Source organism: Macaca fascicularis, chromosome 5, assembly GCF_037993035.2.
Source record: "Macaca fascicularis isolate 582-1 chromosome 5, T2T-MFA8v1.1".
NCBI classification, from domain to species: domain Eukaryota; kingdom Metazoa; phylum Chordata; class Mammalia; order Primates; family Cercopithecidae; genus Macaca; species Macaca fascicularis.
In genome coordinates, this window is record NC_088379.1 from 6,694,906 (window position 1) to 6,717,318 (window position 22,413).

At 52.0% G+C, this 22,413-nt stretch overlaps 1 protein-coding gene across 13 annotated transcripts in view; it reads left to right on the forward strand.

Moving 5' to 3' along the window:
- The window catches only part of PPP2R2C (protein phosphatase 2 regulatory subunit Bgamma), a 249,819-nt gene that overhangs the window by 169,067 nt on the left and 58,339 nt on the right, over window positions 1–22,413 (forward strand). For 12 of the 13 annotated variants that reach the window (XM_074039398.1, XM_045392097.3, XM_045392096.3 and 9 more), the window contains one exon: window positions 21,235–21,332. In XM_074039398.1, the coding sequence (XP_073895499.1) occupies window positions 21,235–21,332 (98 nt within the window). Of the gene's footprint in view, window positions 1–21,234; window positions 21,333–22,413 lie in introns of those variants that run through there. The other variant, XM_074039396.1, reaches the window with a different exon arrangement.

The window sequence follows — 22,413 nt, forward strand, 5'->3', positions numbered from 1 at the left end:
CTCTTATCCTCACTGCAGCCCCAGAAGGTAGTTGATCCTTGCCCCATCGTTAACCTCAATGCGCAGATGAGGATGCCAAGACACAGAGAGGTTGAGCAACTGGCCCAAAGTCACACAGTGCGTGAGTGACAGAGCCAGGATTTGAGCACGGGTTCTTGGCTCTGATATCAGTGCCATTGACTCCACTCTGTTGTGTGAGGTATGAAGGCATCCAGTACAGTGTCTGGCATCGGCAGGTAGCTTCCATGGTAGATACCCACCGTCCCCCGCCAGGTTCTGCCCTTTGAGCAGCAGGAAGATAAACAGCGCTGTTCTCTAGTGTCACTTGTGACTTTCCTCTGTGAGTTCATCGTCAGGGTGCTCCTGAGCTCAGCTGTGGCCACCACTCATTGGTGTGGTCGCTGGAGCCACTTGGACAAAATTACAATGACAGAGGGCTCTCAGGCTCATGGGATCACACAGAGGAGGGTAGAGCTCAGAGGGCTATCTCAGACTGGGATACTTCAGAGGTTAGGTCTTGGTGCTGTGTTTGGCTCCCAGCTGATCTTTCAGGCCTTAGTCTTGCCCTTGCCCTTGGTCTCTGGAAGACTGAATAGCTGCATCTTCTTCATCTGGAAAGTCTCTGGGATGAATGACTCTAGAATCTCGGATGTTGCCATCATAGCCTGTGTCCATAACAACTTACTGTGCAAGCATATACAGTAATATTGAAAATAAATGTAGAAGTGAAGGAGACAGTCTGAAGATGGCTCCTGACAATCCTCGGAAACCCCTTCATTAGGCCTTGGCCAGAGTTTCTATTTGTGAGTTGCTTTGGTGAAACTGCTTCCTTACCATTAACCACATCCAGGAGATGGAGGGGAAAATCTTCTCCTGGGTGGGTTTTTCTTAGAGGGGCAGGCCAGCTGAATAATGGGAGTACTAATATTTCCAAGACGATTAATGATTAAAATGTTGAATAAAATTTGAGACTTGTTTTCATGTTCATATTTTATAGTCCAGAAGTTCTTTCTATGATGTGCTCATAGATATTTTATTTGGCCTTGGGTTAAATGTCAGTTTCCGTATCCTGCCGTGTGCCGCTTGATCGAGTTGTGTGTGGGACACGTCTCTACTTTCGACACACTGTCTGTATGAGTGGCGGCCCTTCTACCCCTTGAAATGTTCCAAAACTCCCAGCTCAGTTTTCCTTCCGCATCCCCATGACCACATAAGCAGAAGCGAAGCATGACAGAGAGGTTTGAGAAGCCAGCCAGCCAGCTAGCAACGGCTTCAGTTCATTTCTGAGACGTTTACATTCAGGGGTCCCATTGGCCAACCTGAACTTCTCCTTTGAGCTCTAGGCATCTTGCGATGAATGGCATAAGCCTTAGAACATGGGAGAGGCTTGGATGGGCCAGGAGCTCCAAGCACTGAGGAATGTTGCTTGCATCAATAGATGCCTTAGATACTTAGGTCAATAGACACCTTAGTTGCTTAGATCAATAGATGCCTTAGTAGAGCAAACGCCCGAATAACCCAACGTACTTTTAGGGCAATGGTTGCCAACCTTTTTGGTCTTAGGATCACTTTTTACACTCTTAAAAATTATTATGGCTCCCAAAGAGGTTTTGTGTATGTGGGCTATATCCTTCAATATTTGCCAAATTTGAAATGAAAACTCAGACAGTTAAAAAGATTTATATATGAATTCATTGAAAAATAAAGAGAGTAAACCCATTGCATGTTAACGTAAATACTATTTTTTTGGAAAATAACTACGTTTTAAAAAGTGAGAAGAGTGGCATGTGTATCAGTCTCTTTAATCTCTAGCTTAATAGATGATGGCTGGATTCTCACATCGGCTCCTGCATTCAGTCTGTTGTGATGCATTGTTTGGTTGAAATGTTGTTGACCATCTATCCTCAAACAGATAAGTAGTTGGAAAAGGGAGAACCCCACGATCCCCTGAAAGGGTCTTGGGGACCCTTAGAGGTACTTAGACCACAGTCTTAGAACTGCTGATTTAGGTGATGGGTGAAACTCAAGATGAAGACAAAAGAGAAAACATTTCAACCCCAGGAGACTTCAGTGCATTGACGTGCATTGACTTAGGATCATTAAAGCCCTAACTGAACCCAACATGGGGACAGCAGGAAACACAGCCACTTGACTTCAGGCTCCCATCAAAGACCCCCATCTTTGGCTCAACTGTCCCCAGTGGTTTCAATTAGCCACAGGCTTCTCTTGTCCAGCTGGACTGGACATTCTGCATTTGACTCTCTGTCAGCTGCCCACTGATTTTCAGGCTGTTGAATTACCCATTAGCTCACCTGAACCCCTAATGCCACATCTAAACGGTCCTCACTCTACCTTTCTCAGCATCCGAGAATGTTCTATAAAAGGCCTCTTCCATGGAAGTGGGCAGCCTTGGGCATCTCCCAGGGTCAGCTCAGGCTGCCCACGCTGGCTATGGCTTTCTCCTGGCCCCTGGAAACTGTGTGCTTCTGGGAGATGTGCTGTGGGCTTCACCTGGGAGAGTGAGGTGATTGTTAATTTATTCGCATGCAATTAATGAATTCTACCATGTGACTGGCACGATACATTTCTCATGCCAAGGCTAGGGTGGATCAGACCACCTTGGACAAATCTGGATGAACCTGTGGGTCGATCAGTGATCTTAGTTGATGAAAAACGCACCAAATGACTGTTTCCTTTAATGTGATTGCTTGGGTGGTCGACTCGATTACGTTTAGGGGATTAAATTAGCAGCTTGCTGGAAGTTTCAGATGAGAGCAGGTGGCTGCTGGCACTCCTTCTCCCCTCTTTTCTTTCTTTCCCTTTTACTACAAACAAAGACTTTTCAAACCTTTACTAAGTACAATAAATGCCATCCATTTAAAGTATAGACTTCCATATTCTTAGAATTGGCAAGCTATATATGTATTTGTGAAATCACCCCCATAATTAAGATTTGGAGCATAGCCTTCACCCGCAAAGCATTTCCTGTTCTCTGTATGGTCCATTCCTGTCTCTGCCCTGCACCCTGGGTAGCCAGTGATTTGCCTTTGGTCACTGTAGGATAGTCTGCACTTTCCAGAATTTCATATGAATAGAGTAGCGTCATAGATGCATGCATTTTTTGGTCTGGCTTCTTTAACTCAGTGTGGTTCTTTTGAGCTTCACCCTGGTTGCTGTGTGTGTCAATGGTTTGTTCCTTTTTCTTTGAGGACTATTCCGTTCTATGGATATGCCACGATTTATTTATTCCTTCTCCTGCTGATGGATATTTGAGTTTTTTTCCAGTTCTGAGCTATTGTGCAGAAAGCTGCTACAAACACGTACATATGTGCCTTTGTGAGTTTGTGAGCTTTCATTACTCTTGGTTGCAAGGATGGTTGGGTCGCATGGTAGACACGTGCTTATTTTCACTCTTTAAGAAACTGCCCAGCTGTTTCCCACAGGGCTATCGTTGTTCGTTCCCCCAGCAGTGTGTGAGGGGCTGTTTCCTCCACATCTTCACCAACTGGATATTATTCGTCTTTTTAATGTTCGCCACTCTGATGGGTGTACACTGTATCTCCTGGTGATTTGCATTTGCATCCTGTGGTGACTGATGATGTTGAGTGCCTTGTCATGCGCTTCCTGACCATTTCTGTATTTTGGTTTGGGAAGCATCTGCCCAAATCTTTTGCCCATTTTAAATCAAGTTGCTTGTGTTTATATTATTGAGTTGTAAGAGGTCTTTATACATCTGGACTACAAGGGGTTTACTAGATACATGTACTACGAATATTTTCTCTCATTCCGTGCCTTGCCATTTTCTTTTCATAACAGTTTCTTTTACATAGCAAAGGTGTAAGCTTTGATAAAGTTCAGTTTGTCAGTTTTTTGCTGTTTTTCATGCTTTTTGTGTCTTGTTTGAAAAATCAAAGTTGCAAGGAGTTTCTTCTATAATGTCTCCTAGAAGGCTCATAGTTTTAGCTTTTATGTTTAGGTAGATGATGCATTTCAATGTCAGTTTGTCAGATGGTGTAAGAGTTGATATTCATTTTCCCCCAGTCATTTATTGGAAGGACTGTACTTTCCTCATGGAATCGCCTGAGTGCCTTTGACAACAATCTAAGTTCGCCACAGACTTGTGGGTCTAGTTCTGGATTCTCTGTTTAGTTGTATTGATCCATATGTCTGTCCTTTTACTAGGACCACACTGTCTGCATCACTGTATCTTTATATCAGCTTGGGTAAATCCTCCAACTGTGTTCCTTTATTTATTTATTTATTTATTGCAGAGTCATTTTGGCTATTGTAGGTCTTGTTCTAACAGGAACACATTTTCACTTATTTAATCCTTAGGACCCTCTGAGGCAGGTGTGAATATTAAGCCCATTTTATGGATAAGGAAACTGAGGTTTGGTAAGGATGAGTAACTTTCCCAGGTAACTGAGAAGAAAGCGAGCCTTGTCCCTGGTAGGTCTGGCAGCTGCACTGCCCTCTCTTTGGGTTCCAACCATTCCTGGTTTTTTTTTTTTGTGAGGCTGAAATGAGTGTGTTGATTTCCTTGTCTATCTCCCTCTGAGTCATTGACACCACGAAGGTAGAAACTGGACACTGACTTCCGGGCTCCCCACTGTGGACCTGGTGCAGAGTGGGCACTGGTGAATGTTGGGGGAATGGCTGAGGTCCCCACTAGCCCAGGATCTCAGTTGGGAGCTGCCATGCTGGTGAGGAAGTGGAGGAAGGACCCTATGGCCTGAGCTGGCGGTGTGGCCCATGGAAGGCTGTGGCTGTCCTAGGTTGCACATGCACCACCAGCCGTAGGGCCCAGCCTCACCTCCAGACTGGCCCACACCTGCTGATGAGACGGAGACTTCTTATGCTTCTATGAGAGGAGGAGGAAACAAAGGAGGGGGAGGAGGATCGGGGCCTGCTCTTCCCTCCCCAGGCTGGCACAGAGCAGGCTGGGCAGGTGGGGTCCTCTGAAGCTGTGGGACCAGATGTCCCTCCCAGAGGGGCAGACTGGAGGGGAGGGGGTCTTGTATGAGGCCTCTGATCCAACTTCTGTTTATCCTGCCCCAAAGAGGTCAGTGAGGGACCCCCAGGGCCGCCTGTGTTCCACCCTTCACCTCGGCTGGGAGACCCCTGCAGCGCAGGGAGCATCCCTCCGGATGTTTCTTCCCAGGCAACAAGATTCTATTTATCAAGCCAGGCCCCGAGGCTGAGGCCTCCCACTGGCCTGGGGTGATTTTTGGTTCATGGTGAGGAGCAGCGGGGGTACTGGGGGCCTGGCTGTTATCGGAGCCCGCTCCCTATCCTGGTCTCTGCTGTGCGGGATGGTGTGGCTGGGGGCTTCGTGCAGGATGAGGGTCCTGCCAACTGGGACGTAGGCTTTGGAAGGGCCATGCTGCCCTTATAGGGGTGCCCGTGTGGCTGTGTGAGGAGTCCAAGCTCTGAGGTTGAACACTGGGATTTAAGGATTCCTGCCAGTATGGACTTAGGTGACTCACTTGGCCCAGAGTGAGCCAGAGCTGGCTCACATCAGTGCGTGGGAGTCAATAGTTACATTTTTAGGAATTTTTTGAGCCAGTTGTTAAACTGTGGGTAGCATGGAAATCAGCCCTGGCTTGAGTGTTCATGCCACGGGCTCGGCAAATACCACAAATCCAGGCCCTCTTTCTACCCGCTCCCAGCCCCAACCCAAAGATCTGATCATTAACTGCCCTGGCAAACCCCTGACTCTGCCTCCTGGAACCTCAGGTTCCTCATCTGTAAGGGGAAGAATAATGCCCATCCCTTAAGGCATCACCACCCTTAAATGAGATCATGGGTATGACATGCTTGTGAACAGTTTGAGTGTGACACACAAGTGTGAGGGGTGCCCACCACCCTGGCCATTGCCATTGTCCTCCTTATGGCAGCAGCTGGACAATGTGCCCAGGCTGGGAGTTGGTGTCTCCAGGAAAAACTGGAGGAAAGGACCCCAATAACCCACAGGCAGCAGCTGGGGTAGTGAGGACTCCAAACCTGCCTCTCTCCGTCAGCCCTGCTGAATGTGCCTCTGTTTGCTCATCTTTATAATGGGTGCCCTGATCCCAGCTGGGAGGGGAGTGGTGTGCTTAGGGGTACAGGCCACGAGGTACAAGGCATGGCCTGACTGCAGCTCTGTCACTCTCACGGCTCAGGTGCATGGCTGTCCCACAGTGGAGGGACCAGGGGCTGGCCTGACCTGCACTTCATGGCATCAAGAGCACAGGCCCTGGAGTCCACCAGGCACAGGGAAGCAGCCTGCTCCTGGGGGGAGTACAAGTTCAACCCTCGGGAGCTGTGGTCTCCCCGTGTGGAAGTTGGCAGCATGTCACGCACCTGCCAGGGCTGCCGCGAGGGTTCGCGCACACTGTGTGGTGCTCCTGTGTGAGTTCCCCGGTGACTCAGGTCCCACTGGGGTGGCCAGTGTAACCAGGACAGGAACATCTACAAAGCCACTTCCTTGTTTGCTGCCTGGTGGCTCAAGCTGAACATCTGTGCCTGCAGGGGGCCCATAAGCCTTGATGCCCTGCGGAGAGGGGGTACTGGGGGAGGCTGGGACTCACACCAGCCGGGGAGCAAGGCCTGCAGCCGGGGGGCCACCAGAATGCTCCTTGTCAGTAAAGAGGTTCCTCTGGAGAGCAGCCGCAGCTCACGCAGGAGGGCCTGCACATTTCACAGGGGAGGAAATCGAGCCTCTGGAGACTGAGCTGCCAGCAATCACGGGGCCAGTGCACAGCCAGAGCTGACCACTCTGTCCGACTGGCGGGTCCGTGCCCTTGGCACACCACGGCAGCCCTGATGACGACAGAGGCTGGACCTGCTGATCAGCCCCTGCTGTGGGGGGTCCCGCCTCTGCCCACACCCTACCCCCCACCTTCATAAAGGTGGACTGTCGCCCTCTAGTAGACTGTCCTCCAGAGACTGAGACACGGAGCCTCTCCACAAGGAGGGAGGAAAGGGAGGTGGAAACCAGCCTTACCCTGGACACCGGGTGGTCCTTGCTGCATACCCAACCCCCATTAGTCAGACTGGTCTGGGAGGACATGCCCACAGGGTCCATTTCTGAATTCCCATTGCCTGGCATAAGCTCTGGCACTAAATAGGTCCTTAATTAGGAAACTGAGGCTCAGAGAGTTGTCAGATAAATAAATGGCCTCCTTTGGGGAAATGAACAATGCCCAGGCTGGCCACAGGGAAGGGCAGTGTTAGGAGTGGGGAGCGAGAGGGTGAGCCAGGTAGATGGGGCCTTTGTTCAAAGGGCAGTGGGGAGCCATGGAAGGTTTCAGGGAAGGCCACCAGAGGAGGTTTTCATTTTAGAAAAGTCCTTCTGGCTGCTGGGTGGATGGGGTCAAGATGAAGACAGGAAACCCAGAGAGGAGGCAGCTGCAGGCTCGTGGGTGAGAGGTGACCATGGCCAGGCCAGGGTGGAGGTAGGGGAGGTGGGTGGAGGGCGGCTGCTGGCTCTGCCAACTGTGGCTCCAGCACCCAGCGCTGGGAATTATGGCCAGAGACAAAGCAGCTTAGAGCCTGACCCCTGCCTTGGAGCAGACAGGCCTGAGAAGGGGGCTCATGGACACGCTGATGTGATGGGACCTGAGAGGTGTTCTTGTCACCAGGCCAGTTTGGCCCCCATCGCCCGCCTGCCGGCTGGGGTCTAAAAAGCTGGCTGCAGCCCCAGCAGAGAGGACAGGGCCTGTGGGACCCCAGGTGCTGGGAGCACAGAAGCCAGCCCAGGCCATCTGGCCCCGCTCAGACTCAAGCTATCGGTCCGTATCAGTGTCAGGCTTCCATGCCCCCCATCCTGGGATGGGAACAGCACATCACAGTTTGCAGAGCCCTGCAGCAGGGGCTGCTCTTATTGCCATTTTGCAAATGGGAAAACTGAGACTCAGAGGTAAAATGACTCTCTGACTCACACAAGCAGGACAGGAGACAGTTGAACCAGGTTCCCCAGCAGCAATTCACCACATCTCAAACCCTTTCCCTCTCTCTGCCATTGATTAATCTTTCCTTCAGTGCCCACATAGTTCTGTGATTTGCCTTGGGTACATAGTAGCAATAATTATAGCAACAATTTATAGCAGTTTCTTGGTGCCAGACTCTTCTGTCTTTGTTGCCTCATTGAATCTTCACCACCAATCCCGAATATGAAACCCATTTTAGAGATTTGGAAACTGAGGCCCAGAGACTGTTTATAACTGGCTGAGAATCAGGCAGCCCCACTGAGGTGCTTTACCAGTCACCCCTTTACCAGTGGTTCTAAAACCTTGGCACATCACAGGAGAACCTGTCAGAATGCAGATTCCAGGCCCCAGCAATTCTGGTCCTGTCCATCTGGGCAGAGCCTTGGGAATCTTCGTCTTTAGCAGAGAAGCCCAGGTGACGGGGTGGGGCTTTCTGGAGCCTGTGTTGCAAGAAAGAAGGCAGGAAGCATGTGATCTTCTCTTGGTCTCCCTCACCTTGACCCTGTCCCATGGCCAGCTGCTGGCCTCGCCTCGGGCTGCCTGGTCACCTTTGAAGGTCCACGGGGGTCCAATGGAGGGTTGGTTGTACTGAAGCCAGACTGGGTGTCATCCGGCTCCAAGCACAGTCCAGCTTGGCTAGAGTCAAACCCAGCAGATTGACTGGATCCTCCTGACCACAGACAAATCCACAGCTACCCCGTCCACCCTCCCCCAAGCCCATCTGCCTCTGTGCCAGCCAGGCTGGCAGACACTCCATCGGGCGGGCCCCGCCTGGCCTGGCCAGGGAGAAACTGGCAGCCACAGCCCCTAGCCTCGCCGATCCCTGTCCCTTGTGCACTGCCCATGGGACGGGCAGTGGCATTCCACACCGGCTCTGGCTCCTGCAGTAGCAGAGCTGGGTGCAGACACAGGTTGGGGGCCAGGGACATGGGGGCATTCGTAGGCTCGTGACTCCCTTCTCACTCTCTTCTGGGGACTGGGTTTCTGCTGGAAGAGAAAGGGACCAGTCTTAAAAGACACTGTGATTAAAATGGAATTATTATTTCAGCCTCGAAAAAGAATGATGTACTGATCTGTGTCACAACATGGATGAACCTTGAAAACATTCTGCTAAGTGAAGGAAGCCAGGCAGACCCCAAAGGCCCCGTGCTGTGTGATTCTATTTCTGTAAAGTATCCAGAGTAGGCAAAATCCATAGAGACAGGAAGCAGATGAGTGATTTCCGGGGGCTGGGGAGAGGAGGGGATAGGGAATGGCTGCCGACGGATGTGGAGTTTCTTTTTTGGGTGGTGGGAATGTTCTGGGTTTCTTTTTGGGGAGGTGGGAATGTTCTGGCATTAGACTGTGGTGATGGTTGTAGAACTCTGTGAATCTGTTAAAATCCAATCAAGTGTACACTTTATAGTGGTGAATTTCATGTTATGTATATCGTATCTCAACTTTAGAAATGCTAACACAGAAAAGACGAAATCATCATGATGCAACACCTCTACTCATAGACCTGGAGGGAGGCCCCGAGACAGAAGCCATATAAGGCAGATGAGGGATGGGGTGAAGGAGAGGTTCCTGTCACCCCCCGTCTGCCCAGCGAGGGTCTGCTTCCTCTGGCACTTACTTAACAAGCCTGAGAGTCACCCGTGTGTGAGACATGGACTGGGCACAGAAGGGTCTACGCCCACCCCTGAAAGAGCTCATCCATGCTAGAAAGACAGAAGGGTGGGGTGGTCATTGAACCTAAGTCAGATCGTGGCTTCCCAGCTCACACAGAATAAAATCCCCAGGCCTTTCCCGGCCTGCTGGGTGCGGGGCCCCGGCCCGGCCCACCTCTCTGAGCTCATGTCCTGCCCCATCCCTCTCACATACACACGAACCTCCTTGCTGGCCTGCAACAGATCAAACTCGCCCTACCTCAGGGCGTTTGCTCGTGCTGGTCACCTGATATCTGTGAGGCTCCCTCTCTCACATCCTTCAGGTCTCTGCTCAAATGCATCTCCTCCAGGAAGCCTTCCCTGGCCTCCCCAGCTAAAACAGCCCCTCCCACCCCTCCCATCCCATTTACCATACTATAGTTTTCAACTTAGCCCTTATATCTTCCTCCAAGAGTTGTTTATTAACATGAAAATTTGCTTATTGGCTGTCTCTCCCATTAGAGAATGGGCTTTCTCTGGGGTGTGTGCACTGCTGAATTTCCAGTGTATGCAACAGTGCTGAGGGGACAGTAGGTGCTCAGTTAATGCTTTTTAGTTAAATTTTCTATTGTGGTAGAATATACATGACATAGAATTTACCATATGAACCGTTTTTAAACGTACAATTCAGTGTTATTAAGTATATTCACGTTGCTGTGCACCTGTCACCACCATCCGTTTCCAGGACTTTCTCATCATCCCAGACAGAGATTGTACCCGATAAACAAGAACTTGCCATTCATTAATATTCTTTTGAATGAATAATTGAACGACTAAGTGTATTTCCTGCGTGTTTTTGGTCACATGCTAGATGATGCGCCAGTAAACCTGGCCCCTCGGGGGGTGTGTGTTCCCATATCTGTCTCGCAGATGGACAGATTGACTCAGAGAGGTGAAGAGCTTTGCCCAAGGTCACACAGCTGGTCAGGGTGGGATTCAGACGTAGGTCTTTCCCCCTTTCCACACAGTGGCAGTCCCAGGGGATCACTGCATGCGAAGGGCAGAGCCATGGCAGCTCCAGGTCTCCGGCCCCACCCAGGGCTTCCCCTGCTGCCCCTCCCCGCAAGGGGTCACTGTGTCGGCCACATGTTCCTGGTGCCCTCAGCCCTGGCAGGCTGACCACCGGTCACAGGCACGTCTTGGGACCACGCTTGGAGGCTTCAGCATCCCGTTTCACCTGGCACTCGGGGTGGAGGCCGGGATCATGGAATCCTTTTTCCGTGGCCTTTAAGACAAATCAATACGGTGCCCAGTTTAAATGTTTACATAACTCATCATCCGCCAGGTCTGCTGTTATGGTGTGCTTTTCTTTTTATAAACCAAGCTCATGGGAGGTGATATTAAGTCCAGGACTTGCCTGTCATGGCCCAGCGGGTGTGCAGAGGATTCAATGTGGCAATAAGGGTGAGTTCCCTGCACAGTGCCGGCCATCGGGCTCGTCTCAGCCTCCTCCCTCATCTGCTCGTGTCCTCTACACAACGGGGGAGGAGGGGGAGGTCCAGAGAGGGGAGGTGACTTGCCTAGGGTCACAGCCACAATGCGGTGGAACAGGGACTGTCCCCAAGGTGTGTGTGAGGGTGGGACCCAGGGTCCTGCCAGATGCCAGTGTGGCAGAGCCCTGACGGGCAGATCCTGGGGTCCTGGGTGTCCAGGTGACATGAGTGGGCAGGTGGCAGCTGGCACCCACCCCACACAGACACTCCCTGACACCCCCCAAAAATACTCCCACCAGCCCCTTCACATTTTCCTCCAGCCAACTGATCAAAGCACAACTCTGAGCCCATCTGTCCTGGCCACACCGTCCCCACTCTCCCACGCAACCTCTGACCACAGGCCTCGGAGCTGCCCCACCTCCACCAAGCTCAGGCTGCAGGAGGAAACCTCTCACCAGGCCCGCTGGAAGGCGGGATGGTGATGAAATGTGGGGATTCTTCAGCGAGAGCGGAATTCAGTAATAAGGTGATCACCGTTCCCGGGCGGTAGCTGGCCAGGAGGTGGGTGCAGAGGGCTGACGGGCAGGCCTGGCCTGTGACCTCAGTGGCCCTGCGACTCTCAGGCCCCTCTCACAAAATCCCATCAGGAATATTCCGTTCCCTGGCCTGGGATGAGGTCCTCGTCTTTCTGATCACCCTTGGAGAGCCCAGCAGCCTTCTGTCACTCATTCAGCAGTGACGTCCAGTCCCAGAAACAGTCTGACTCTGCTCAGACTTGGCGCTTCCCCTCCTGCTCCCGCCGCCCGGCATGCTCCCTGCTGGAGGGCGACATGGGGAAGGAGCCGGCTGCAGCCCCTTTCAGGCAGCTCTCTTTGGCTAGGAAGGGAGCCTGGGGATGGGCCGCCTTCTACCTGCCAGTGGCTGTGCCCACTCTGGGTGCGCTTGGCGGGTGTTTACAGCTGCTCATACCTGTCATGAGTCCTTCACAGGGCAGTCTGGAAGTTTCCTGTAGTCATCTCCTGCAGAGTCCTTACCTAGGGAGCCCCTGCTGTATGTCCTGTGGCCAGTAGCGTCCTATGGCTTTGCTCAATCCCCCAGGCACAGCCTCCCTCTGCTGTGTTCTCCATGCCCCCCCGGGCAGCCAGCACTCAGGACCTAAGGTGGTCCCAAGCCAGCTCTCCCCTGTCCCCTGGAAGTACGTGGAGGTAAAAGCCGCATCCCTGGCAGAATCAGACCCTAAACTCCAGACCCTTTTGCTGTGAGTCTCAGGCTAGGGTCTCCTACCTGCAGGAAACATTTTGGGCCTTTTGAGGGTTTCTTTCACAGAGGTAGGTGGGGCCTCTGCTCAGCCCCTGCTTTCTCCTTCACCAACTCCTCAGCCCCCCACCTCTGACCCCATACATGCCGCGAGGAGAACCAGGCCTGGGGGGCAAGTTCAAGGACTCAAGAGACAGCCTGCTGGAATCCAATCTTTCCCCTGCCCTTACTAACTGAGCAGCTGTTAGCAAGTTGTCTTCTCTGTGCCTCAGTTTCTTCGTCTGCACAATGGGGATGATAACAGCACACAACAACTTCTTGGAGTTGTTAAAAAGATTCAGTAATAGGTGTGAAGTGCCAAAGCTGGGGCGCGGCTCCCAAAAGTGCCCAGAAGGTTTACTATTATAACCAAAGGTGCCACGCCACCCCGCTGGACCTGGACTCTGTGAGGAGGGGCTCCCCATCTTCTTATCCCAGTGTCAGCCCGCTGCTGGGTAAATCCTCTCCCCAAGCCCAAAGTCAGTCGTTGATGACTGCAGGAGCCCCTTCCTCTCCCTGACATTTCCCTTCAGCAGCAGGCGGACCCCTCCTTCCTCGCCCACCTCCATCCTTAGCAGCCCTGATACCTCTGACAATGCTAATTAAATGCAACAACCTCATCAGAAGGCTTAAGCTGGGCTTGCCTAAGGCCCCCTCTCTGCCCTGAGCCCTGATGGATCATTAGTGGTGTCAGCAGCACTTATGGTGATAGACGAGGGGAGCAAGTCCCCTGATGTGCTGGGGAGGAAGTCCCTGACGAGCATCTTCCTCTCCTGTCTGCAGGCCTCGGCCAGAGTTTCCAGGGAACGTCCTAGTCCACAGAATCGTATGAATTTCACATTTACCCTAGGAGAACCATGGCCAGGCAGGGATGACAATTCCCATTGTATCCATGAGGCAGTCGGGCTCAGAGAGAGTGAGTGATTTGGGTGAGGGCGCACAGCTCATAAGTCATGGGGCTGGGACTGGATTACCACGGCCTTGATGAAAGCTGCAGGGGGCATCTGTAAGATCCAAGGGTGAAGTCTCCCCCAGGGGGCACATGGAGAAGAAAGCCAGCAAGTGCCACTGGCTTGGGGGTAGCCCAGTTCTCGGGGGCTGGAGCCCACACACTCTTGTTTCAGCTCTGTGTCAGTTTCCTAGGGAAGCTGTGACAAAGTGCCACAAACTGGGTGGCTTAAAACAACCGAAATTTGTTCTCTCACAGTTCTGGAGGCCAGAAGTCTGCAATCGTGATGCTGGCACAGCTTGGCTCTCTCTGACAGCTCCGGGGAGGACTCTGTTCCAGGCATCCCCACCGGTTTCTAGTGGTGACTGGCAATCCTTGGCATTTCCGGGCATTTCCGGGCATTGGGAGGCCCGGCTCGGCCTCCCAAAGTGCTGGGATTATAGTTGTGAGCCACTGTGCCTGGCCTGCCCTTGATTCTTGATGCGTCCCTTCAGCCTCTGCCTCTGTCTCCCCATGGCCTCCTCCCTGTATCTGTGTGTGCTGTGTCTTCATATGGCCTTCTTATCAGGATACCAGCCCTTAGATCTAGGGCTCACCATAATCCAGTATGACCACACCTTAACTTGATCATCTGCAAAGACTCTATTTCCAAATAAGTTCACATTTATAGGTACCAGGGGTTAGGATTTTAACATAGGTACCAGGGGTTAGTAGTTCAACCCACGATACCATCTTTGCCCGTCTCTGGCTCTGGCGTGCAGGGACCTGTTACTGGGCGGGTCACTAGGGACACCACCTCTCACCTCTCTGGGCACCCACTGGTAGGCCTGTGCTATGCCCAGCACCAGGGGGCTGGCTGAGGCCTCCTTGTCCGGCGGTACCTGTGCGCCTCTCCATTTGGGGGTTGCCCTAGAGCCGCCCAGGAAGGGAGGGGGCACCTCAGGGAGGAAGGACGGCATGAATTTCCATGGACTTCTCATCACCCACATAGAGTGACTTGGAACACTGCTCCCAGTGGCTGATCTGGGGCCCCGAGTTCGAGGCTGCAGCCAGTGGCAGCTCCAGGCCCTGCAGTGTGGGGGCAGGGACGGCCAAAAAGAGCACATGGCAAAGGCCCTGCCACTTAGGGGACTGTGGGCAAGTTTGACCAAGTTGTCTGTAAGTAGAGAGTGATAATTGGTCGATGGGATTGTTCTGAGATGAAAGTGCCGGTCCTTGGGAAAGCTTCAGCTGAAATGTCTATTTATTTTGCCCTTCACTCTGGTTTTTTTTTTTTTTGAGATGGAGCTTCACTGTTGTCACCCAGGCTGGAGTGCAATGGTGCAATCTCGGCTCACTGCAGCCTCCATCTCTCAGGTTCAAGCAATTCTCCTGCCTTAGCCTCCCAAGTAGCTGGGATTACAGGCACCCGACACCATGCCTGGCTAATTTTTTTTGTCTTTTTAGTAGAGACGGGGTTTCATCATGTTGGCCAGGCTGGTCTCGAACTCCTGACCTCAGATGATCCTCCCAGCTTGGACTCCCAAAGTGCTGGGATTACAGGTGTGAGCCACCACGCCCAGCCTGCCCTTCAGTCTTGACGAGTATTTCAACTGAATTAAGAATTCTGGGTTTCCAGGTTTTAAGGTTTTCTTACAGCACATTAAAAGAGTCTTCTGGGTGCCATTATTTCTGCTGCCAAGTCAGCAGTCTCTGAGTCCCGGTGTCTCTGAATGTAATATGTTGTTTTTATTCTAGCTGCTTTAACATTTTCTCATTATTTCAGTTCCCAGTAGTTTGCAGTTTGACCAGGATGTATCTTGGTGTAATTTTCCTTGTACTTATCCTGCTTGGAGTTAGCTAAGTTTCTTAAGTTTGTAAATTGATGTCTTTTACCAAATTGAGGAATTTTTCGGTCATTATTTCTTCATCTCTTCTTTTCAGTATATTCTCTCTCCCCTCCCTCTACAAATCCAATCACATGTGGGTTGAACCTTTTGATATTATCCAACAGGTCTTTGAGGATCTTTTTCTTTAAAAAAATTTTTTTTCTCCCTATTCTTCAGATTAGGTAATTTCTATTGAGATCATCTTCAAGTTCACTAACTCTTCTATTTTCTCAGACTTTCTGTTAAGCAATTTCTGTTAAGCTGTGATTTTTTTCTGTCTCAGACATGATATTTTTAAGTCACAGAATTTTCATTTAGTTCTTTTTTAAGTTGTTTATATTTCTTTGCTGAGATTTATTTTCTTTTCATTAAGTATGAGCCAATTTTCTTGACACCTTTAACACAGTTATCATAGCGACTTTAAAAATCTCTAGTTGCTAATCGCAGTAGCCAGCGCATTTCAGGTGAGTTTCCACTGACTAGCTGTTATATTAAGTATGGCTGGTTTTCCTGTGTCTTTGTATATCTTCATATAATTTTGGATGATATCCTGGGTCTTGTGAATGATAGCATAAGAGCAACTCTAGATTTTTGTTCCTTCTCCCCAAAGAGCATTTTTGTTTTGCTTTGTATTTGCAAGCAGTTAACTTGACTGAAAGCAACTGTAAGCCATCTGCAGTGGTGAGTGGTGGGCAGTGGCAGGAGCCTCTGTTCACTGCTTTTAGCCCTGGCTGGGCTGCAGCTGCAGGAAGTCTGTCCTGGGTGTGTGTGGTTTGGGGTCAGCCCGAGATGTGGGCAGAATTGATTTGCCCCATTTGGGGATCTGTCTTGGTGGCTCTCCTCATTCCAGGATTCACTCCCGCACTTTTCCAGCTGCTGTGAGTGTCTCAGACTCTGTTTTCTGCTCTGTCAAGCCAGTGAGACGCTGGCTTTCCGTCTGAGTTCCGGCAGCCCTATGACACAGGCTGGGACTTGTCCTCAGGCTGAAAACCATGAAACCAGGAAAGCCCACGCCGGCTGTTCCTCCCAATTGCTGACCACCTGCAGCGTCCGCTGCGGCCTTGCCCTCTGCTGCCTTCAGAGAGTGTCGTTTTGTTGTTGTTTTGTCAAGGGTTTATAGTCTATAGTTATTTGTGAGAGAGTTGCCGCACTAGGGCTACTAGGCTATTACCAGAAGCATTTAGAGCAGGGCCTGGCGGACAGTAAGCACTTAAGAAATGTGAGTTAATGTGGTCAACCACAATGTGGCGCTGTCTCCTCTGGTCAAGGCTAGAGACAACGTGGAGACAGACAGTAAGTACCATGCAGGAGGTGTCAGTACCCTGTGAAGGGCACACAATGGCCTTAAGACTACAGTTGTAGGTTGGGCGCGGTGGCTCATGTCTGCAATCCCAGCACTTTGGGAGGCTGAGGCGGGCAGATCACTTGAGGTCAGGAGTTTGAGACCAGCCTGACCAACATGGTGAAACCCCAACTCTACTAAAAATACAAAAATTAGCCGGGTGTGGTGGCAGGTGTCTGTAATCCCAGCTACTTGGGAGGCTGAGGCACTTGAACCCAGGAGGTGGAGGTTGTAGTGGGCCAAGATTCTGCCACTGCACTCCAGCCTGGGTGACTCTGGAGTGACTCTGGGAGAATCTGTCTCAAAAAAATAAATGAATAAAATAGAAGACTGCAGTTGTAGGAGAGACCACTTAACTGGGGGAGGGGGGAAAGGGGACTATCCAGGAAGGCTTCCTGGAGGAGGTGGTATTGGAGCTGGAAATGTGTCAGATAATCCAAGATGAGAAGATGGACTTTCTTCACAGAGGTGGCTGCCAAAACAATTAATTTTATGGCCTTACTGATGAGAATTTCTGGCATTCAAGGGAGGCAACTTTTCTTAAGGCAAATCCTGAAGACATTTACCTGTAAAAATGAGTAGATGTTAAACATCCACTAGCTCCTTTGTGGGCCAGAGGAAGCAATGCCCTGGCCTGGGCACAAGGGGATCTGAAGTCTGGTGGTAGTTCTGTAGATGTTTGCAGGGGGCAACTGGCGGGACTGGTAGGCGGGACCATCCACAAGTGAGGTTGGGCCCCAGATCCATCGCCACATTGCAGAGCTTGTGGTTGTCAATCCTGTGGCAGTCAAGAGCACAGGTGACCAGGAGCTTTAGTTTCTGTCCTATACATTTTGGTGATTCATTATTCCCGGAGTCCTTGTCTTCTCTTCCTCCCTTACCCTCTCACCTCCTTGTCTCACTTGAACCTCTAATCCTGGGAAGGCTCCACCATAAGCACACTACAGATAATGAAACCAAGGCTCAGAGAACTTGTGTGGCTTACCCAAGACCACACAGCTGAGACTGGAGCCAAGACTCCAGCCAGCACTTCTGTCTGCAAAGAGCTCATGGCGTCGTCTCTCGTGGAGGGAGCCTCTATCTCCTCTGCTGCCAAATGGAAATCACAGTAGTGTCTCCTGCAGGGTCTGGCGTGAGGTTAAAGGAGGTGGCAGATATGAAAATGACAAATAAATTGTAAATTGCCCACAGACATTAGTGTGTGTTGCTTGGCAACCACTCAGCATTTGTGGACCGCATTTGCTTTGGATAGCAATAGTTCTATTGGCATTTTAATTTAATAGCATGGTTATGTTCCCATCATAAAAATAATATACACTATGTGTATGCCCACCCTCATCAAATTATATACATTATGTATGTGTAGTTTTTTTGTATATTGGTTGTACCTCAATATAGCTATTAAAAAATGATGTAACTTCATTACAGAAAATCTAGAAAACATGGACAAGTTGAAAGAGGAGGAAATAGTATTTCATTCCAGCTACCCTAAAGCTACCTCTGTTCACATTTTGGGGAATTCTCTTGCAGCTTTTTTCCCCTCTACACAGTTTCTTTCCTTATTTCACATAGTTATGATCATTGATGTAGATCATTACTAGAATTTTATACTCAATTTTATATCCCGTTCCTTCCCCCTCAGGGGGTTTTAATGTGAAATAGCAAGAACGAGTGCCCCACTGGGGACCCTAGCTAGCACAGCTGGGGTCAGCACACCTGACCCTGTTCCTGACTCCATGCCCGGTGGGCGTTTCCGTGTTCCCACAGAGCTGCTTTTCTTGTCTTGTCTTTTTAAGTTTAATGACATGTGCATCTGTCTTGATGGATGGAGGGATATATCCAGCCTGTCATCCCACTTCTAACCACCCTCTCTCACTCTTTTCTGTTGCCTCAAAGCTGGCATTGACTCATGGCTCAGAAGGCCAGTGCAGGCCAGGAGCTGTCCTAAAAGGTCTGGACTGAAAAAAGAAAAGGCATTTCTTGGATAGATATCTCTGGTGTGGCTACTGTATACAGGCACCATTTGAAGCCGTGAATTAAGCCTGAGACTCCTGCCCTCGTGGAGTTGACGTTCTGGCCAGGAAGACAGCCAACAGATGATAAAAGCCTTTACAGAAGGAAAAACATCAGATTAGGTTGGGGCGGGAATGGTCAGGGTGTCCTGGATGAGGGTGCTGGGGTGCAGACAGCAATTCCAGCAAGGTGGTCCCAGCTGTGCTCACCAGGAAGGCAGCAGTCGGGTGGAACTGGAAGACTAGGAAGGAGCTGTGCTGGTGCCCACGGGAAAGCCACTGCAGGCTGAGGGAGCAGGTCTTAGGACAGAAGGTGGCCAGGACTTTTGGGAAAGGACAAGGAGCCTGGCATTTGGAGGGGAATAAGCAGGTGGAGAGCAGTAGATGAGGCTGGGGAAGGGGAGGAGGTACCTTTTGCTGAGTTAAAAACACGAGACCCCATGCATACAACAGTAAACGTTTTCATCATCTTGCATCTGCGATTCTGTGGTCTGGGCTTGGCTGGGCTTGCCCAGTTCTGTGGGTCAGTGGGGCCCAGCTGGAGGCTGGGGTATGGGGGCTTCTGCTGCACCCGCTCTTCCTACTCCCCCTCAGGGACCAGTCAGCCAGCCTGCGCAGGTCCTGCTCCTGGCACCGCCAGAGGCGCGGATGGCAACCCCCCAGTACCTAAGCCCCTTTGCATCTCTGCTTGTGGCTTGTCGAATTGACGTTCTGCAGGCCAAAGCAAAACACAGGGACAAGCCCAGAATCAAGGTGGGGGGCAGAGAACAGGTTACCTGGCCCACGGTGGGAGGTGCGAAGGTTTGGCTCCGGATGCGGCTCACCTGGGCCTCGGGGGATGGGTGCTGCTTTCAGAACACTCAGTGCTTTTCTCTGAGTATACAATGGGAGCCGCTGGAGGGTTTTGAGCAGGGGAGTGCCAGGATCAGTCCTGGGTGTTACCCGCCTCTCTCCTGCCAGTCTGTTGAGGCTACGTCGTAGCCAGGCCAGGGAGAAAGAGCTGTGGCAGTCATCCAGTGAGAGGTGGGAGAGCGGCTGGCATCCTGATATGCTGTGAAGGCTGAGCAGGCAGGATGGGATGCGGGGTGTGTGTGTGTGTGTGTGTGTGTGTGTGTGTGTGTGTGTGTGAGAGAGAGAGAGAGAGAGAGAGAGAGCGCAACTCCAAGACTTGGGCCCGAGCAAGTGAACGATAGAGCTGTCATCACCTGAGACTGGGGAAGCTGCAGAGGGTGAGGTTGAGGAGGGATCAGAATTCAGTTATGGGGACAAATGAAGGGTTTTGAGTAGAGGGACACAGGGATGTCCTGGCTCAGGAGTTCGGCCATCAGGTTGGCTGCCATAGGGAGAACAGAGGCTGGACAGGGAGCCCTGTGGAGCATCCTCTCTGCGGCTGCAGGGAGCAGTGGTCAGATCTGTGGCTTGTTTGAAAGTAGATCCATTTTGCTAAAGGTGGTATCAGAGATTTTAGAGCCTACAGAGTCCAGGCCAGGAGAGCAAAGAACGACAGAGGTCCCATTCACAGCAGCGGGCTATCCCAGGCTCCTACTAGCTGTTGCTGCTTGGGCCTATGGGGATGGTGTTCTAGAACTTTCCATCTTCCAAGACATACTGGAAATGTGGATTTTTATAGGAAATCTTCTACTTTTAAAATATTAGGAATGACTTCAAATGAAAAGTCAGAATCATTTGGGGGCTTCAGGCACACTTGGTGGCGGAGCAGGCCTCAGGCTTCAGGCTGGTGAGCTGTCACCCAGCGGGGGTTCCTCTTCTAGGCCAGGGCCCCGTCCTCCCCTGCTGTCCCCCACTCCCAGGGCTGGCCACCCAGAATGTGCGGGCCCCTCATCTCTGTGACTCTTAGAACCTGAGAATGTTGGTGACAGAAGGGGGTGTTCCCCTCGTTCCCACATGCAAAAAGTGGGGCCTGGAGATGGGGCTGTCATTTTTCTCCAAACACTTGCCCATCCAGGAAGGCCAGCCCTGGGCATCGAAGACTCCAGGTATGGGGGTGACTCCATAAGGAAAGGTTCTTGAGCGACCTGAAGAAACATGGTTGGGATGAAGTGCAGGGAGAGTCAGGGCAGGCAGGGCTGAGCTCCGCTTCTGCGAGCACAGATGAGAGAGCGATCCCGGAGGCCTGCCTGGAGGTGGGGCCACAGAGCAGGAGTCTGAAGGAGAGGGCATAATTCACCTCTGTCCTACTGTGTGGGAAGCCCTGAGTGGGCCCCTAGCAGAGGGTTGCCTTGCTTGTCTACGGAGATATTGGGAGGGGCTTCCCTGACCCAGGTTGCTGGAACACACGGGCCTGGGTGGCAGGGGTGGGGGTGGGGGAGTTCAAGACAGGAGGACGAGGCCGCATCCAGGTGGTTTCAGATACCACCATGAGTCCCAGAGTGTCCAGTTACTATAAAGTCTGCCGGCCACTGCGGTCACCCCAGGCCTGTGCCAAGTCCCGAGAGCTCTGCCCCGCAGCCAGTGTAGAGGGAAGAGGAGGGCAGGAGGGGACAGGTTAGTGGCCCCTCGCCAGTGCTCCTGACCCCTCGGGCTCCCTGCTGCCTCCTGCCCAGGGCTGTGGGGCTTCTGGGAGCGGGGAGCTCACTATTGCTGTGGTACTGTTGAGCACCCGGGAGAGGCGGGCTCTGACAGCCACCCCTTCCTGTCTTGCTGTTCCCCTCCCAGCTGACATCATCTCTACCGTTGAGTTCAACCACACGGGAGAGCTGCTGGCCACAGGTGACAAGGGCGGCCGGGTCGTCATCTTCCAGCGGGAACCAGAGGTGCGAAGCCCTGGGTCTGGTGGGAGGTGGGAGGAGTGGGGAGCAGAGTCAGGTGGGAGGTGGGCATGGTGGGAGGAGGATAAGGATAAGGGGGATAAGGGGTGGTGTGGCGAGAGGTGGTAGGGGACTATACTCCAACCCAAAGGAGGGCTTTTAACTGACAGGAGGTGTGGGGCGTCCTGTCTGGATCGCATCTCCCAGGGGCATGGATTCCAGGGGTGGGAATGGGATGCTCTGGAATGCCGAAGGGGGAGTGGCGGGCGGTGGTGGGGGGAGTGTACCTGGTGGGCTGGCAAAGCCGGGTTCTGAGCCCCCTGCCCTTAGCCAATGTTTGCGGAGAGCTCCCTGCGTCCCACGCTCTGTCCTAGACCCTGGACGAATGGTCAGGACACGGCACAGCCAGCTGCTGCCCCAGCTTGTGCCTTCAGTGAAACCTTCCTCTGCCTGGGTGACCTGCGTTGTCCTGGCCAGACTGGGGAGCGGGAGGACTCCACTCTCGCCCAGCTGTCACAGCCCTCAGGCTGGGCTAGGTGGTTTTTGCTCAGGCCTGGGCCCTTGTCCTCACCCCTGTCCTCACCCCCACCCCCGGAGGCTTGTTGTCCAGCAGAACTCTCGGTAAGACAGCAGTGGCCTGGACAACCTGCCCAGGACCACATTTCTGGAACACTGAAAGAGCCTCGGGACAAAAGCCCATTTACTGAGAACACTTGCTAAGTATTCTGGAGTTGCTTCTCGTTTACTCTGCGCTGCTCACCTCCGAGGGTCAGATCCACACTCCTGTGACAGATGCGGAAACTCAGAGAAGCCACCCCGCTAGTGAACAGCAGACCAGGGATGGAAGCCCGGCTGCCCGACGCCAGGACAGTGGCCAGCAACATCACACACCACCCAGCCTCAGAGAGGGGCGTCTCCCCCAGCAAACATGGACTGTGCCTGGAATTAGCTGCAGAAGACATCCAGGAAACCAAGGAGGAGGGAGGAGGGGATGGAGCAGGAGAGGAGGGGGAGGGGAGGAGGAGAAGAGGAGGCGGAGAATGGGAGGTAGGAGGGAGGGGAGGAAGCGGGGGCGAAAAGAGGACCT